The following is a 20188-nucleotide window of genomic DNA, read 5'->3' on the forward strand; positions in this document are numbered from 1 at the left end:
GAGATTAACAAAGACAACCTCACAATAAATTGTAGATGGCTGAATTTCACTGCAATCTGAGAACAATTGTAAGTGCTACATTAGAAATGTGAAAAACCTTTTAATAGAATTTTCAAGATCCTGGCACAAGAATAAAACATTTGTTTCAATCAATTTGGTTTCAAGCCAATGGACACAGGACTCAGGTATACTACGTAAAACACCACATCAGGACACTAGTTTCCATTCTTGTAATATTTAACATCTCAATAAGGAAGGAATTACAGAGAATCAGCACAAAAACTGAATTTAAAAAAATGTGTACATTCAAAGTACCCAATGATCTGCCTCCAATTAATCTCTTCACAATATTCCATGCAATCATATCATTTATTAACTAGGAGAGAGGAAAGGAATGGAACTTAAGAAAGTAACAACAGTATTGAACAAAAGTGAACCATCATCTTCATTTGCACAGCGTAAATCCCAGAAAAATTTGATAAACTAACTCGAAGTCTCTTTTCAGAAACAGTGAACTGTCATTTCAGCATATTTAATTTCAAATGTTAATGTCCTTCAAAAATTAAGACACACATAACATCTGCAATCTTTGAATTCCACTTACCTAGCTGTGTCTCTTGAATTGTCAGTTTACTCTCTGAAGGGTACAAAAGTTTTGGTGGTTTTTCTGTCAGTGGTGCTGCACAGGGAGAAAAAAAAAGCATGCTCATTTCATTAAAAAACAAACAAACAAAGAACAAAGTTCTTTTTTCTGACACATAACAAAAAACATATGCTTTGAATAAGCTAGAGAGAAAAAAAGAGTTCTGCAAACTTCTGACCACATGCTATCTTAGCACATGTACCTTAGTTTTTGCCATCCAAGAAGTATGAAAAAATAAGCTGAAAATATAAATCATGAGTTTTACAGTAAACAAAAAAAAATGTATTACTTGGAAAGAAACAGTCTCATACGATCATAGTAGGACTAATGCCTCATTTGTGTTTCAAGTTCTATTACAAACCATATAAAATCTTTTCAATAGAATATTCTCATCACCCTTGATTTCTTAGATTTTAGTGTTGTATAACAGCATGGGACCCCAGCCTGGTGCACTGACATCTTTTCTGGTAACTTTTAAGTGTTTTCAGGAAGTAGGTGGGTGTGATTGAATATGGAGATGTTTCTAAAATGTTGCTTTGACAGCAGCAGCCACCACAGTGCAAGGTTCTATGGTGTGTTACTGAAGTCAAGCTCTGGCAATCATTTAGTCACTGGCTCCACCTCCTGAAACAGCCATTTTGTGGCTGTCAGTTTCTTGCTGCGTCGGTCAGAATTCCAGATACGCCAATAGGCTCAAAATGATTAGGGACCTCGTTGTATACAATTAAAGGAAAAGTAGGAATGGGACACTCCTTACTAAGTAAATGGGAAAAAGTGAAAATCCATTGTATGGACCTGAAATCAGAGGCATTGTTGTAATAGAAGAGAAACTTTATTTTAGTAAAACTGAATGAAAAGAACAGCCTCAGTAGGGTAGGGAGAAGAAAAGTGCAGACAGTGAATTCTGTTCCAAAAGCTTAGGAAACTGCTCTTAATTTCCTTCGCTTGGGTGCTCCACAATGTTATTTAAATAGGCTTAAGGAGCAATAAAGTAGCAGTGACAGCAGGGGAATAAATGACTGGCTCAGATATTATACAGAAGTGCCAAAAATGCAATTATGAGAGACTCCTGCTGTCCCATGTTTTCTCTACTGTAATGCTGTGGTACCAGGAGTCTGGATTCTGGCCCACTAGCATTAAGCAAATCAAGTTCATACTAAAGGTCAGAAGTCCAAGTGATTAGTTCTAAGTACCAGTATTAGAAGTTGCACACTTTATTTATTTATTTATTTTTCAATTTATATACCACTGCTCTCTCAATTGTCTTGTGGCGGTTTACAACAATAAAACATTAAAATAGAGTAAAACCCCATAAAATGTTCCCTTCCAACAACAAAGGCGGTAGGCGATCACAAATAAGCCTTCTAATTACTCCCATCCCCTTCCCTGTTTGTCCAGCCGGAGGCCAAGTCTTCTTCCATTGGGAGTGAGGTGCCATATCCAGCTGAACCATAGGGAGATCTTCAGATAGAATATTGAGTCTCCACCCTGGCCTCAACCATACGTCTGGTGGAAGTGCTCCGTCTTGCAGGCCCTGCGGAAAGCTGACAACTCCAGCAGGACCCTAAGCTCTTCTGGGAGCTCACTCCACCAGGTGGGGCTAGGGCCGAAAAGGCCCAGTCCCAGGTTGAGGCTTGGTGAATGTTCCAAGGGCCTGGGATGGCCAGTAAATTCATACCCACATAGAGAAGGGCTCTGCGGGGGGGGGGGGCATAAGCAACCAAGCAGTCCTGCAGGTAAGTGGGACCCAGACCGCATATAGCCTTAAAGAGCAATACCAATACAGAATCACAGAATCATAGAGTTGGAAGGGGCCATACAGGCCACCTAGTCCAACCCCCTGCTCTACGCAGGATCAGCCCTAAACATCCTAAAGCATCCAAGAAAAGTGTGTATCCAACCTTTGCTTGAAGACTGCCAGTGAGGGGGAGCTCACTACCTCCTTAGGCAGCCTATTGCTGAACTACTCTGACTGTGAAAAAGTTCTTCCTGATATCTAGCCTATATCGTTGTACTTGTAGTTTAAACCCATTACTGCGTGTCCTCTAATCTGCAGCCAACGGAAACAGCATCCTGCCCTCCTCCAAGTGATATCCTTTCAGATACTTAAAGAGGGCTATCATGTCCCCTCTCAACCTCCTTTTCTCCAGGCTGAACATTCCCAAGTCCCTCAACCTATCTTCATAAGTTCAAGTCCCTTGAACTTGACCTGGAAACAGACTGGAAGCACTGGCTGAATATGGACCCTCCATGTATCTTAATGAGGACCTTGGCAGCCAAATTTTGTACCAGCTGTAATTTTTAAATCAAAGACGAGGGCAGGCCTACATAGAGCGAGTTACAGAAATCTAATCTGGAAGTGACCGTTGCATGGATCACCTTGGCCAAGTGATCCAACGACAGGTGGGATGCTGGTAGGCGGGCTTGGCAAAGATGGAAAAATGCCATCCCGGCTACTTTTGTGACCTGAGCCTCCATGGAAAGGGAGGCATCAAAGGTCACTCCCAAATTCCCAAATTAACACCAGTGCAGGTGTTAATTGCACCCCATCCAGGCATGGGAGGCACGCTTCCTGCTCCTGCCCTCTTCTAACTAGCCACAGGACCTCCCTCTTAGAGGGGTTGAGTTTCTGCCTGAGCCATCCAGCCACTGCTTCCAAACAGCTGGCAAATATATCTAGGGAGAAGTCAATCCGTCCATTAAGAAGTAGAGCTGGGTGTTATCCGCATATTGGTGACAGCCCAGCCTATAGCCAGCTGGGCTAGAGATCTCAGGTAGATGTTAAAAAGCATGGGGGAGAATATTGTCCCCTGTGGTGCCCCACATGGGAGCCCGTGGAACAACCTTACAGTCCCACCTTCATATTCTCTGAGTCTGTGACTGTTTCCATGGATCATGTGCATTGACCTATTCAGCTGAATGTCGGTCAGAAGAGAAAGTGTAGCTCAAGAAACACTATGGTTATAAGGGAACAAAAGGGCTTGAACTTTCATATTGTACATGAGAAGGCTATGATTATCTAATGGTGATGGAGAGGCAGCTGCATATATTTAGGGATCTTTTCTTAAAGGCACTAAAAAAATAGAACCCTTTCGCATTAAGTACAGAATCAAATAATCATAGATTAGCTTGATGACTCCTTATTGTGAAAGTGGCTGCAGAATTTGGGAGAGCAGATGAACAAGTCGTTTGTACTTCCATTTTATTGGCTTCTATGTAATAAATGAAGCAGTTCTAAATCAACTTAAAACTAATTACTCAAACCATACAGGCTTTCTGATTGTGACCTTAATTAGCTTTTATAGCTCATACACATTCTCCATCCTTCATCCTTCAATACAGTTCTAATAAAATTAATTATTTCTACCAGATGGAAAAAATGGGACTTCTAAAAAAACCCCATTATTTTTGAATGCCGCTGTGTAAATACTGTTAAGATTAAATATGTATACTTTTTAATTTCATGTGATAACCCATATGAGAAATATTTAATGGGCATGGGAGATAGTCTTGGAATGAGGCTGCACAGCTCTTTAGGAGGAGCCACACAATTTGGGGTGGTCCAGGATGACACGTCTGACTTTAAAAGCAGGTTGGTGCAGCTGCCCATCCTTGCTTGCTGCACGCTCCTCGGACCACTTTCTCAATGGCATACATGCCCTTTTCAATGGAGCTGGAATCATCTGCTTGCAGCCTGCATTTCCAGATAGAAGACCACGTGGTTGCAAGGTAACTAGCTGAGTATTTCCTGGCTGAGGGGTGGGGAGTTTGCCTGATTGCTTTCTGGGAATTGTAGTTCAAGGACTGTTTTTAATGCCTCAGTGGTTGGATCAGTGGTGGGAGGCCACTAGCAAACCATAATGGAGGAAGAGGTCCAGAAGGGATCATTCCAAACATTCTTCAGACAGGTCATCAGGTGAGTCCTCCTGTTCTGATGATGAGGCTGACGTGGGGACCTGAGATGCATGTTAGTATAAAGAGACTTTTGTATCTGGTGTTTTGCCTTGGTTATTAAAATATAGAGGAGAAGTTGGGCATCACTATTTGAGCAGTGATGGGGTGGGCTGCAGTGGTCCCCAAGCTTTTTATCACCGGGGACCACTCAACGCCGGGGACCACTCACCAGGGACCACTCAACGCCTTTTACTGAGGCCCGGTGGGGAGGGGTAGTTTACTCTCAATCACTGCCCTAACGCTCTCTGATCGCCATGGTAATGTTTAAACATCCCTTCAAAATAAGATACAGACACGCCGTGAGTTGGTGGCCTCTTTGCAGTTGAACCTTGGGGACAGGGCAATCTGGGCCCAAGACATTAGGTTATCAGGCTCTCAGGTTCAAGGGACACTTGTTTTGGCCTCTAGGGAATGTTGTTCCTCTTGCCCAGTTAGATGCATGTCAGCCTATTTTGAGTCTCCCCCCATCCATCCATGGTTTGCTGTCTTCCATCAAATATCTGCTAGCTATGTTTGGATGACATTGTCATCCAGCTTGGTGAGAATGATTTGCTGGTGATCGTGGGCTTGGATCTAGCCATGGCAATCATGTGGAACCTGCTTATTGTCCAGCGTATGTACCCTGGGTTCTTGTTTTTTTGGTGGAATTGCTTGAATTCTGTAGGGATTTGGTAAATTCCTTCATGATGGGCTGCTGTGCTGTTTTGCCTCATCCAGACATTGAGTTCTGGCTGTAAGTCTTGTACAGGAAGGATGACATTTGTTTATCAGAATGGGCCTTGACCGTTGTTTGGGTTATGTCAGAGATGCACTTATTAGAACTGCATTTGTTATGAGTATTGGCGGGAGGGGGCTGGCTTGGGGGACCTGCCCTGCTCTGTGGCAGTTTATTGCGGTGGTGCATTCTTTGGGGCAGAAAACACTACTGCTCCATTCTTTATATGAGAGCCATTCCAATACCTGAAGATGGTTATCATATCACCGAAAGGATGAATATATCCAGTTCTTTCAGCCTTTCCTCATAGGACTTTATCTCTAGACCCCTCGCCGTCTTTGTTGTTTTGGACTCTTCCCTTCTCATCACTCCTTGTCTTTCTCTCCCTTCTTATCAGAATTATTTAGACATTATTCTCCCTTATGGAATATAGAAACAGGATCACATACTCCTGACCTCCAGATGAATAACTGTGCATACAACGAAAGTGCATGGGGCTTTTCCCATAGCAAACCAAGATCTTTGCAAATACATTTTACTTAGTATGTTGCCAATGTTCCAAGCATATGTGAAAAACTATGTAGAATGTTGTTTTCCATCCATTCATACGACAAAAAGTATCCAGAAAGGATTATTGAGATATTTAGTTGTAATTGTAACTAGTTGCAAGTTGATAAAACAATTTGATTTTTTTAACTGGATATGATTTCCCTGGGTATGATTTCCCTTTAAAAGTTCTGATAAATTTAACTGCTACCTTATCATTGCTTTTTCATAACTACTTTTTAAAGACTCAAAGTTATCTCTGTACAGTCAACTTTCAAAAGTGTTTATTTCCATTTAAATTTAGATTTGCTTTTTTGTCAAGCTCAACTCAATTACCCCTTATCAGATAGTATTTCTTCAGCACAGTTGTTATAAATCTCTTAACTTGATTCAAAGCGGACAAAATTCTGTCATGGTCTCTAAAAGACATCGCAATTGCTAGAGTAATCCTAATACAAAGGGAATGTGAGATAGGGAACAACAAATTTCATTCATTTAACAAACTGATACATTACTTACTTGAGGCCTTAGACCTCAGGTGGCAGCTTTCTGGGTGGAAAATAATAGTCTTTTTAAACTGCACAGGGATTAAGGATGTTAGTCTCACAATACGCTTTTGGTATATGTGGTAAAACTTATCTGTAGCATCAACCAGCCCTTCCATTGTGAGACACAGTGTTGTATGAACTAATTGACTGAGACACCATTTGTATGGTCCCATACATTCCTGCCAGAAGCACAGAGTAAAGTGCAGCTCTCACATCAGATTTTTGTAACTGGTTATTTTTATATGTTTATTGAGTTGAATTCTCCCCTATACTTTAAATGAATGTTTACATTAGAAGAGCATTCCTCTTTTATTCTGGACAAACAGTGCTAAAAAACAACCACATTTTAAATTGTAAGTATCCAGTTTTCGTTATAATCATCAAAACTTCAGGATATAAAATTAAATTATTGATTTGATCCCACTGTATCTATTCAAGTAAATCTAAAGATACAGCTGTGCTTTAAAGAAGGGTGGTATGTTTTTATTGTCATGTTTGTTTTCAAAAGGCTGAGCATTTAAAGGGCAAAGTATGACATCATTAGGAAAACACAAAACAAACAGACTCCAGGATTGAGATTCCCCCTCCCCTATTCCTTTTGTTTACATATAAGGAATAAGGAAGGGACTCCTAAATGTGGGATCTGTTTGTATGTATATTTATAAATGTATGCAGTGCAGAGTGTTGTGTCCAGTAATAAAGCAGTCTGGTTGTGGGCCAGCAATAAATGCAGCTGAGGCTTACCTATTGTCATCATGGATATGGCACAGAAGCAGGCATACTGGCACACATGGCAGGCATGGTGCGTTGACAAGCTGTGCCCAGAATGATGTTTAGAGGCATGGGCCAGGGTGCCTTAAAAGGTACCACATGTGTGATCATGGCCTCTTTCACCTGAGCCACTGCAGGAACAGCTTCAAACCCTTCCACCCTGTTATGCTGGCTTGAATGTTGTGTTTACACTGGCCTGAGCTGTAGGCCTTGGAATGTAAATTTGTCACAGCTGGTGCTTTGGCATGGGATGGAGCCTGTTTGGGGGGAGTTCAGTCTGAAGATTGGACTCCCCAGGTTAGGTGCCTCCATAAGAGGAGGCAGGTCTGCAAATGGGCCAACCCAGCAGGGAAGGCATAGAGATCACAGTGCATGGTGGCTTGGGGTGGGACCAAGGGAGATCTGCATTCCCTTTGGTACCTCATGTGGACACTTCCCTTGGGTCCCACCCAAATGGATCCCAGCAGCAAATGGACCCTTATTCCCAGCATAGAACTGGGGGAGGCCCCCCAGGGTGCCACCGTAGTCTAAGTTCTGGTTGTCAGCAGACCACAAGCCAGGATCCCTCTTTCATGCCATGTCAATACTCCTGTGGAGTTAATAATAAAGTTGTTACCCTATTTAAGCCAATGGAAATATGTACACATCTTCTTTGAAACCAAGATGCCTTCCTGCAAGTCAAACACAAATACAGTTGATTTGTTCTTGAATTCAGGGGCTCCATACAAACATAGCTACAAGGAGGTATCCCTGTGGGGAAGCTGAGTAAAAGAAGATTGTCACCCATATGTTGAAAGACGGGACAAATGAGATCACAGATGTCTTTTTTACTGTTTGTAGCAGCAAAACTACACTTCAAAAATTTGCTGCAACATCAAAAATCAAAAACGAGGAAACCAACATCTAACAGATTTGCAAAAGGTCCTAATAAATCATTACCATTACTACTATTACTACCTGCCACTTCTGGGTAGCTGGCTCGTGATGGGTTACAATAAGATATCCTCACAATAAAAATACAAAAGTCCCAACCATTAACATACGAAACAATGGCAGCAATCCCATCCCCAAACCCTCCCTTTACCTGGACTCCTAGAACCTCCTTTAAGCCTGTGCCTCAGGGAAATAAACAGAGAGATCATATGATCGTATGGCATTGTAGTTATGGTGAGGAGGGCCTAAGTCTTAATTGCTTTGGCCTCAACCAAATGCCTGGTGGAAGAGCTCCATCTTGCAGGCCCTGCAGAACTGAGAAAGCTCCTGTAGGGACCTCAGTTCTTCCGGGAGCTCATTCCACTAGGTTGGGGCCAGGATCGAGAAGGCCCTTGATGTGTTTGAGGCCAGATGTACCTCTCTTGGGTCAGGGACCACCAACCAATTTGCATCCACAGAGCAAAGGGCCCTACAGGGGGCATAAGGCAACAGGTGGCCCCTCACATATGGGGGACCAAGAACACAGATGGCCTTACAGATCAAATCCAGAACACCATGGCAACCAGTGCAGCTGCCTAAGCACAGGCTGGATATGGGACCTCCAAGATTTTCCTGTGAGAACCCTAGCAGATGCATTCCAGACCAGCTGCAATTTCCAGGTAAGGATAAAGGATGGCCCATGCAGAGTGAGTTACAGAAATCAAGCCTGGAGGTGACTGTTGCATGGATCACGGTAGCTAGGTGTTCTGGGGACAGATAGGACACTAGTAGGTTCATCTGGCGCAGATGAAAAAATGCTGTGGGGGCTACTCCAGTGACCTGCACCTCCATCGAGGCAGCAAATTCACACCCAAATTCCTGGCCTCAGGTGAGATCTTAAATTGCACCCCAGCCAGGCTTGGAAGGTGCACTTCCTGATCTGGCCTTTTCCTCCCCAACCACAGAACTTCCATATTGAAAGAGTTTAGTTTCATGTGACTCTGCTCCAACCACCCCACTATATCTTCCAAACATATGGAAAATGTTTTTTGGGGGGAGTCTGGGTGACCATCCATCAAGAGATAGAGCTGGTTGTCATCTGCATATTGGTGAAATCCCAGACCAAAGCTCTGAGCCAGCTGGGTTAGAGGGTGCACATGTATGTTAAAAAGTGTGGGGGAGAAATTGCCCCCTTTGGGATCCCACAAGGGAGTCAGAGAGGAACAAGCTCCACACTAGGACCCCTGGAATTACCAGACTAGAACCCCAGATTATTCAAATTAGTTCTTCTGGAGAAAATTGATGCATTGTTGAAGGGTAGACTGTATGCCATTATATCCCACTTATGTCCCTATCCTCCCCAGGTTTAATTTCCAAATCTCCAGGAGTTTCCTAACTTGGATCTGTCAACCCTATGTTCTGCTGGTGGCTGGAGAAATGGAAACCTAATTCCAGACCCAATATTCAGTGTGTGGCAGAGATTTTAAAAGGCAGATTCCAAGCTAGGGTTATTACAAAAAGGATACAAAATAAAATAGCCAATAAAAAGGTAAAGGTTTCCCCTGTGCAAGCACCGAGTCATGTCTGACCCTTGGGGTGACGCCCTCTAGTGTTTTCATGGCAGACTCAATACGGGGTGGTTTGCCAGTGCCTTCCCCAGTCATTACCGTTTACCCCCCAGCAAGCTGGGTACTCATTTTACCGACCTCGGAAGGATGGAAGGTTGAGTCAACCTTGAGCCGGCTGCTGGGATTGAACTCCCAGCCTCATGGGCAAAGCTTTCAGACAGCTGCCTTACCACTCTGCGCCACAAGAGGCTCTTAAAATAGCCAATATTGCAATGCTTTTGTGTAGACCCACTGTGTATAGATCATTTATGCATAAATCAAATAGCCCTAGTCCAAATACTTATCCTTGTGGGATCCAACTGTCTCAACCACTTTGAACATGTTAACATGCAAGAAGGACAATCTAGTAAACACAAAGTTTTTTTGCAATTAAAAACTGATTAAATGGCAAGAAGCAGACAATAAGAATAAATGGGCAATTCTCAAATGGAGAGATGTGTGCAGTAGGGTCCCATAAGGATCAGTATTGGAACATTATTTGATTGATTCATAAATGATTTGGAATTGGAGATGAGCATTGAAGCAGCCAGGTTTGAAGTTGATACCAGTGGAGGAAGTAATGGCCACAAATCCAAAAAGTGTTAAAAATGAGTTTGACAAAGGAAGAAAGTTCTATCCTTAACTACTAGCCATGGTGACTAAAAGGAACCACCACATTCTAAAGAAGCAAACCTCTGAATACCAATGATAGGAGGGAGCATCAGCAGAAGATCTGAGTTTCAGTGTCCATTTTGTTTTGCTTTCCAAGCAACTGGTTGGCTGCTATGTGACCCAATATGGTGATCTCTCTCAGAAGAAGCCCTCTTCCTTTCAATGTTACTGAGCAGTGTGTGTTTATGGACACCACTGAATGTATCTTTCAAATGTCATGTTGCAAGTAAGATGAACTTAAATCTGATTTTGCATCTAAACAATGGGGTCAATATTAGAATATCAATAAGGCATAAACAGTTCCTTACAAGAGAGAAAGGTTTGTTTAAAAACAATCCATCAATTTGAACAGAGGGAATAGTACGCCACTGAAAGCGCATAACAGAGTTTAATAGCTGCAATCATGTGCATAATGAATGTGTCAAGAGGGCACAGCACTGTGCAATTTGCTCTTCTTTCCATTTAATACCCCTTAAAAATTAATGGCAGTGCAAGGGTACACATTTGATTAAATATTATGCAGGGCTATGGGGCAGTCGCTAAACCAAGCAATTTTGAAGAACAATAAAAAAAGTATCTACCATGATAGAAAGGAATGTTTAGCAAATTGTCTAATGAAACACCTCTTTTTGAAATTTGCTAACATTTCCTGGAAAACTCTGAAAAACATTGTAATGAGAAATTATCCCTGATCCACTCTCCATTTCTTTATGTTGCAAAGAAATACTTTATTTTTCTTACTATGTAGTTTGAAAATAAAAACAGGCTCTGAATATGTGTGCATCTTTTTTCAGGCCTTCAACTGTTCCCACTGTCCCCCTTCCCCACCTGAAGTCATAATCCTCTCTTTGTAACATCACAAATCACTTTCGTAATAAGCATTGTAATGCAGCAACTGTAAGATATCAGGAAGGAAACAAGCCATGAGATCAGATGACCCATTAAGAAACAACAGCTCTGTTGTTATTCAAATGTGTTGGCAGTAAACCTGGAGAAAGAGGGATGTATAGAAAATATTAAAACATGTGCAGGCTAAACTGGTTCCAAATGGCTGTTCACAAAGTTTTAAAACAATATGGCCCCTAATGACCATAGATAGTCTGGGAATATTTGGGGTGGAGAACACATGTGCAAACAGATGTTGAGACTCCTCATTATCTGCTCATCTCTAATTGAAGCTGACATGACATTTGAGCCAGCCTATTTACTAAGGGAGACTGCACATATTGCTTCTTTTCCATATTAGTTTTCCTGAACATTCACAGCAATTCCCAGTTCTCCTTGTAAGAAAAAAAGCTTTAAAAAGGTAACACAATTAAAAAAAGAGTGCTATCACAAAAACCCCCAGTGCTATTAGTTTATTTGATTTCAAACATTCAATGTAAAGTAAACAAATTATTATGCATATCTGCAAAATGCATCTGCTCCCGTACCAGTACACTTTTGTGCTGCTCAGTCATTCCTTTGTCATTGTCATTCCATGTAGTTCTTAATAAAGCCTTAAATTCTCCATAAAACTTCATCCACAAGGGCATGATCCTATTATATGTTTATTCATTTTCTAAAGTTTATTCAATAAAGGTAGTGCATTCCTTGGTATTTTCCTTTTGTTTTGTTTACCACTCAATTCAACACTTTGAGCAACCCTAAATCAGTCATTTCAATTGTAAACTATCAGTTCTTCTTTCCTGGTAAGCTTACAAGCTTCATTTCATTTGGCTACAATTTCTCATAGTTTAATTGTTATTATTTCAAAATTACAGCAAGATAAATAGAAATGAATAAGCTGGAAGCGGAAATGAAGGCGAAAAATTGAGAGGCAAGAACCCTTAGAAATTTTAAAACTGTTTTGACTGTTCAGACCTGTTGGGACAGTCTTAAGTTTAAACAACTATTACAAAACAAATCTGAAAATAACAAAGTACAACACAGAAAATATTGAAATATAATTGGCTAACGACAATATTATATGGATTCTCTATTAGGACAGAATGATCAAACTACTGCAAGTCCAGACAAAGGATGCAACCTATATTTAATATAACTGTTTTCAATCCTATTTATTCTCACCTGAAAGACTGACCATTATGACATTGATTTGAAAAGTAGGGCAATATTATTCCTCTTCTATGAAAGCGAAGATTGCTGGAACAAGGCTCCCATTTATTACGGTGGTACATAAGCACCTGTCTATCCAAGGCCCATCTTCAACCTTACAACAGCTGTTGTTGCCAATATTACTAATGTTGCACTATTTTATTCTTTTTGATGCCTTTCCATATTGTTGTCATAATTACATAGAGAATATATTGTTAAACTGGTTCTACAACATATTGGAATAGCAACATCTCCTGTGAACTCTAACACACATCTCAGGGTCTAAACAGCATTTCTTATTTCATATAAGAACCAGATCTTCTTCTCCTTGAAAACAGGAAGTGACTTCATTATATACTTGTTTATCCTTTGTAGCATGCAATATGAAAGACTACTCCACAAACACAGACTTTAGTTCTTAATGATTAAGACTATAACTATTGGCCCTTCTTACAGCTGCATGAGTTTCAGTGGATTTACTTTTAGAAAATAGCAATGATGCCAGAAGGAAGGAAGGCAGGAACACAGAACAGTTACGGGTTGAATAGCATCAAGCAATCCAGGACTAAAACAAACCATAAAGGATCAACAATAGATACTGATCATATGGGAAATTTCACAATAAGGTACAGACTCCAAGAATAGGGCCGGGAAGACAATATAGTGCCCACTCTCTCCCATACTCATAAAAGCAAGATTCTCCACAATTTACTGAATGTAAATTGGCCTATATGAGAGTATTGTACCAGCACTACTACATAGAATCATAGAATCACAGAATAACAGAATAACAAACCTCCTCGGTCATCTAGTCCAATACCCCACACAGTGCAGGACACTCACCACCTTATTTCTCATCAACTGTAACCTGCCACCCCCTGACATTCTTGCAAATGATTTAACATGATAATTTTTATAGTCACCTCAATTTAGCAAATATGTTTTATGTCCTTTAAATTTCTTATTTCGTGGTAAGGACATCGAAGCATTAATATATAGAAAAAATAAAATTCTTTTAAGTGCAATGATCATGCCTATCCAGGGGGGGGGGCTGTCCCTACTACTGTTCATCACCTGTTCACAGATTCCTGCACAGATCCCAATGCTCAGGTGAATGGCAGCTTCTTCAGGAAACTGGGAGGTCCCCTCTAGAATAGGGAACAGAACAGCAACTCTGATCCACCCTGCTCATGGATGGAACCTATATAATTGTTGGTGTGAGTCAGTTCTATTCTTTCTATAACCCAAAGGATTCTTTCTGGCAAAGAATGGCTGCTTGCACTGTGGAAAGCAAAACCAAGATCCACTCTGGCACTTTTTCCGCATGGGGGATTAGGCTCGGGCCAGTAATTATATGGTTGTGTGGCTAATCTCCACTTCCATATGATGGCTCAGGCCTGTATCGGGCCTGTCGTGATTCAGGCCCTGGTTTGCCCCATGACAATGGAAAGCAGATTCTTCCAGCATTCCCTTACCTGCCACGGACACCACTGGGGCCTATGTTGGCCCAGACCCATCTGGCAGGGCAGAGTTGGACTTTTCAGGCCCGGAATCCTCCTCCAGCCCTTGGCAAAATACAGTGTCCCAGAAGGGACACAAAATGCCCTAGGCAACTCCGCAGCACTGAGCCACCTGTAGAATTTTTTTCTGTTTAAGGCCGCAGTATTGCTACTGCATTCCTAAACAGAAAAAAAAATGGGGTCCATCACCCACCCCTCCCATGTGCCAGAATCTTTCCACTCTAGCTGCTTCATGTGGAGGAAAAAATCCAGGATGGACTGGGTCTGCTGTGCAGAAAAGAAGAAGAGTTGGTTTTTATATGCTGCTTTTCTCTACCCGAAGGAGTCTCAAAGTGGCTTATATTCACCTTCCCTTTCCTCTCCCCACAACAGACACCCTGTGAGGCAGGTGAGCTTGAGAGAGCCCTGATATTACTGCTTGGTCAGAACATCTTTATCAGTGCTGTGGCGAGCCAAAGGCATTTGGGGGAGGGCAGAATCGAACCCAGCTCGCCAGATTAGAAGTCCGCACTCCTAACCACTACACCAAACTGGCTCTGGGATAGACCCATTATGCACGGGGGTTTTAGCGCACATTCGGGGTGGAATGGCGGCGACTAAAATCACGGATAACGCACGGAGCCGGCTGCAACCGGCTGCAGCTTCGGTGCATGCCGCCGAAAAAGCCGCGTCAGTGAAACGCGGAAGAAAGCGCAGCTTCCGGGTGAGCGGGGCGCAACCAGAAGCGGCGCCCGGATCGGCTTGTGCATAATCGGTTACTCTGGGTTTTGCCGCCGTCGCGCCCCGCCCCGTGTATAACCGGTATGCGTCGCGTCTTCCCCCTCCGCGTTTTCCATGTGACCCGAAATCGCCGTTTCGGCGGCCGTGCATAATGGGCCATAGAGTTGCATGACTTCATTGGATGTCATATTTCTGAGGTTGAGGGCACTATCAAATAGTCCACATATTATAATTCATCTGCACAGTAAAGTATTTTTTCCTGAGTAATCTTCTTTCAGGGGTCTAGTGTTCTTATTTTATCTTCATGTGAATCTAGTTTTGTTCTCAATGCACAATTTCCTATTTTTGATGTTTTGCAGAGAGCAGTAAATTACGTATTCAAGAAACCATTCAGAAATCTACAAAATTTCAACTTTTTAAACTCCAAGTAAGCCAACATACGCTGGATCATGGAGAAAGCTAGGGAGTTCCAGAAGAACATCTACTTCTGCTTCATTGAATATGCTAAAACCTTTGATTGTGTGGAGCACAACAAATTGTGGCAAGTTCTTAAAGAGATGGGAATACGAGAGCATCTTATTTGTCTCTTGAGAAACCTATATGCAGGTCAAGAAGCAACAGTGAAAACTGAACATGGAATCACTGATTGGTTCAAAATTGAGAAAGGAGTTTGGCAAGGCTGTATACTGTCGCCTTGCCTATTAATTATTATTATTATTATTATTATTATTATTATTATTATTATTATTATTATTTAGATTTTTTCCCGCCACTCCCCGTAGGCTCGTGGCGGGTCACAACAACCCTATCCCCATTAAAATACCCATTAAAAACTTTAAAAACAATCCGAACATGGCGGAAGCTCTCATTATTCCCACCCCTGATATTAGAGCGGCAGGGAGGGTGGGGGAAGAGATCTAACTTACTAGGTCCAGGGGGGGGGGAATGTTGGCACTCACTCGCTGACCCCGACCTCAACCAAAAACCTGGTGGAAGAGCTTCGTCTTGCAGGCCCTGCGGAAAGCTGGTAAATCCCGCAGGGCCCGCAGCTCACCCGGGAGCTCGTTCCACCAGGTAGGGGCCAGGACCAAAAAGGCCCTGGCCCTGGTCGAGGCCAGGCGCGCTTCTCTAGGGCCAGGAACGATCAGGAGATTCTCCCCCACTGAGCGTAAAGCCCTGCGGGGGATATAGGGCAGTAGGCGGTCTCTCAGGTATGTGGGTCCCAACCCGCGTATAGCCTTAAAGGTCAAAACCAGAACCTTGAACCTGATCCGGGCAGCAATTGGCAACCAATGCAGCTGCCTCAGCACAGGCTGGATATGGGCCCTCCAAGGTGTACCAGTGAGGACCCGTTTTGCACTAGCTGGAGTTTCCGGATCAGAGACAAGGGTAGTCCGGCGTAGAGTGAGTTACAGAAATCTATTCTGGAGGTGACTGTCGCATGGATCACTGTAGCCAAGTGGTCAGGGGACAGGTAGGGCGCTAGTAGTCGGGCCTGGCGAAGATAGAAAAACGCCTGACCCGCTACTCTCTTTGACCTGAGCCTCCATAGTCAGAGAGGTATCGATGGTCACCCCCAGATTCCTGGCCTGGGGTGCGATAGTAAGTTGCGTTCCTGCCAGGGTGGGTAAGTGCGCTGCCTGGTCCTGCCCTCTGCCTCCCAGCCACAGGACCTCTGTCTTGGAGGGGTTGAGTTTCAGGCGACTCTGCTCGAACCATTCAGTCACTGCTTCCAAACATCTGGCGAATGGTTCCGGGGGGGAGTCTGGGCGGCCGTCCATGAGGAGATAGAGCTGGGTGTCATCAGCGTACTGGTGGCAACCCAGCCCAAAACTCCGTACCAGTTGGGCCAGAGGGCGCATAAAGATATTGAATAACGTGGGGGAGAGGACCGCGCCCTGCAGTACCCCCACAGGGGAGTCTGTAGGGACGCGAGAACTCTTCCCCCACTGCAACCCTCTGGGTCCGGTTCTGGAGAAAGGAGCGTATCCAGCGCAAGGCTGTGCTCCGTATCCCCGTGCCGGCGAGGCAATGGATCAGAAGGTCGTGATCCACTATGTCAAAGGCCACCGATAGGTTCAAAAGGACCAACACGGCCGACCCGCCTCTGACCAGCTGGCGACGGAGATCATCCAAAAGGGCGACCAACACTGTCTCCACCCCGTGGCCAGGATGGAAGCCCGACTGATATGGATCGAGTGCCGAAGTTTCCTCCAAGAATGCCGAGAGCAGGTCGGCCGCAGCCCTCTCCACCGCCTTGCCCAGGAACGCCAGATGCGATACTGGGCAGTAGTTGGCAGGATCCTGCGGGTCCAGCATTGATTTTTTTAGGAGAGGGCAAACCACTGCCCCCTTTAGCCGCTCAAGAAACTCCCCCGAACTTAGGGAGGAGTTGATGATGTCTCTGAGCTGGCCTCCTATCCCCTGGCTGCCTCCCTTGAGGAGCCAGGAAGGGCAGGGATCAAGGGGGCAGGTGGTCGCCCTGACTGAGCTCAGCAACTTGTCCACTTCGGGAAGAGAGAACATATTTAACTCCGCATCTTTAACTTGTATGCGGAGCACATCATGAGAAAGGCGGGATTAGAGGAGTCACAGATTGGGATCAAGAAACAACTGAAAGATGTTGTTGTTGTTGTAGAGAATCAGTTTTTACAATTTAATAAGGTTTCTCTACTAGATAATTTTCTAGAGATGGGACTGTCATTCCCTCTGAAGACTGCCAGATGAGTGGTTTTCTATAAGCCTGAACAAAACATGTTCTATTCAAATGAATATCTTCAGTAGTAATGATCTGTCAGTGTCTTGAAGACAACCATTTGAGCTTTACACACAAAAAGACACTGCAGGACATGAAGGAGATGACCGGTTATGATAAAATATTATTCGTAAAGTTCTCCAACTCACCTTTAAACCAACACCTTCTTTGCTCTCATGTCTGTTACAAGGTCACTGTAGCAGACATTCTTCTCTAATTGAAGCCTGCTTTAAAAGCCAAGATCCTGCCTCTCTCATGCTTTGAATCTGATATATCAAAAAATCTGGAGCAAGTATAAAATGCTCACATCAGTCACTGATGAAAGCAAAGGCCTTTCTACATACCCTGTTCTTAGCTGGAGCCTTTGGGTTGCCTTTGCTTATCTGCCTGTTGCAAGTTCTTATCTGTGAAATGTTTGGGAGTGAAACACTTGGCTCTTTGCTTCCCTGTATTTATTTGGCCTCTTGTTTTCTATCACAGAGTAAGAACAACAGGATTAAATGGAAGTAGCAGAGCTGCATTTCAAATTGCTTCACTCTGACTGCAGTGCAGAGAAAAACAGATGGATGCTTCCTTTGCTGGATTATATAGAAGGTTGTTTTTTATATCCTGCTTTTCACTACTTGAAGGAATCTCAAAGCAGCTTATAATCACGTTCCCCTTCTCTCCCTGCAACAGAAACCTTGTGAAATAGGTGAGGCTGAGAGAGCTCTAAGACAACTGTCACTGGCCCAAGATCACCCAGCTAGCTGCATGTGGAGAAGTAGGGAATCAAACTCAGCTCTCCAAATTAGAGGTCATCACTCTTGACCACTACACCATAATGACTCTCTGACAGACATTATAAGGGAGGTTTGTATGGCCATGTGGAATCCATAAGGACGTTTGCAATTTGCATACACATGAATAATTAACATTCAATTATAAAGAACATGCCATGTTTCTTTTTTCCTATGCAACAGTGAAAAGGCCTTGCAGTCACATAGTAATATGCTTATTAATGTTATGTGTGGTGGATCCCCTCCTAGCTGAACTTGCACATAGTGCCCAATGACCAGCAGAATCCCTCATCAGTCTAGGCTTTGTTGTTGTTAGGTGCGAAGTCGTGTCCGACCCATCGCGACCCCATGGACAATGATCCTTCCTGTCCTCTACCATTCCCTGGAGTCCATTTAAGTTTGCACCGACTGCTTCAGTGACTCCATCCAGCCACCTCATTTTCTGTTGTCCCCTTCTTCTTTTGCCCTCAACCGCTTCGAGCATTAGGCTCTTCTCCAGGGAGTCCTTCCTTCTCATGAGGTGGCCAAAGTATTTGAGTTTCATCTTCAGGATCTGGCCTTCTAAAGAGCAGGCAGGGCTGATCTCCTCTAGGACTGACCGGTTTGTTCGCCTTGCAGTCCAAGGGACTCGCAAGAGTCTTCTCCAGCACCAGAGTTCAAAAGCCTCAATTCTTTGACGCTCAGCCTTCCTTATGGTCCAACTTTCACAGCCTTCGCAGCCATACATTGCAAAGTCTAGGCTTACGCTAAGCCAAATAATATTTTCCCTGGTCAGCCAGACCACAAGCTTGGCCAGAACCCATTTTCTTTTCAGCATAACCCAAAGCCACTGATCGGGCATGACAGTTGCAACCAACAACATGTCCTGCATTCTTTTCTCCTCCCACTTCATTGTATTGCTGATCAAGTGGCCAGCAGAATCTGAATTTCTTAGTGCTTCCTGCCCAAACTCTGGGCCATTCCGCACCGGGATCCATGTAGCAAATTCTTTGCTGAACGAAAAATCACCATTTTAAATAGTGGAATTCTTCGTTATGCATACCTGCCTTTGTAGTGGAATCCAGTTGCGTTTCTATCGTTTCCCACAGGGTTCCGGTCTCGGCAAAAATCGCTAGAAAGGAAGCGCTATTGCTGAGCTGTGTCCCGCCCCAGGCCGTCAAGCAGCCAATGGGTGGCCGTTATCATGCTCCCAAACAGCCCCTTTCCCTTTAAGGAAGGTTTTTAAAAAAAAAAACACCCGTTGCAACGAATATGCGTTGATTCGTTGCAACGGAGAGACCCATCCAGCTAGCAGGTGATGTTTGAGCTGCCGTTTCATCGTTGCCACACTCCCCCCCGAGTGAAAAAAAAATCCCCCCCCCTCATGGGCGCGATTTTCGGCCTAAAACAGTGTGAAAAATAAAGTGAAAATAAACCAGCAAATGGGCCTCCGCGATGCTTGTGCTTGGTGACTTTAAACAGAGGGACTGCAGCCGGGGAAGCCTCACTGGGTAAACGAAGGCTTGCCGGTGCATTGATCTCCGCTCACTCAGAGAAAAAAAAATGGCGATCGCTTCGCCGGAAGATCAGGAGAGCCAGGGGGAGGGACTTTGCAGAAACCGCAAGAATGGTAACGCACAGAACTTTCCCGCTCGTGTTGCAGATTGGTTGCAGGAGTGTAGCGCTTTCCGAAGGGTGAATCCACTTTTTGGGATTTCCCTGAAAGCACTACAACAAAGCGCTTTTTGCGGATCGGTTTCAGGAGTGCTGCAGATTGTCAACGACGTTGTGCATAACGGCAAAACTGTAGTGATTTCAATTAGTAACCAATGTGCTATTTTGGACGAATGCGGAACGGCCCTCTGTATTCCCACATACAAACACTTTGGCTGATCTGCCAGGGGAAATCCTTTTCCCCACCCGGACAACTAGTTTTTAGAACACTCTAAAACCTTCCCTTTTGTATCCCA

The 20188-nt window shown here is 43.7% G+C and overlaps 1 protein-coding gene across 11 annotated transcripts in view; it reads right to left on the minus strand.

Annotated features, from left to right (window-relative positions):
* Positions 1-20188, minus strand: part of IL1RAPL1 (interleukin 1 receptor accessory protein like 1) — a 937510-nt gene that overhangs the window by 208768 nt on the left and 708554 nt on the right. For all 11 annotated transcript variants that reach the window (XM_077342993.1, XM_077342992.1, XM_077342999.1 and 8 more), the window contains one exon: positions 605-679. In XM_077342993.1, coding sequence (XP_077199108.1) covers positions 605-679 — 75 coding nt within the window. The remainder of the gene's footprint in view (positions 1-604; positions 680-20188) is intronic.

The sequence above is a fragment of the Paroedura picta genome, chromosome 6 (genome assembly GCF_049243985.1).
Source record: "Paroedura picta isolate Pp20150507F chromosome 6, Ppicta_v3.0, whole genome shotgun sequence".
NCBI lineage: Eukaryota > Metazoa > Chordata > Lepidosauria > Squamata > Gekkonidae > Paroedura > Paroedura picta.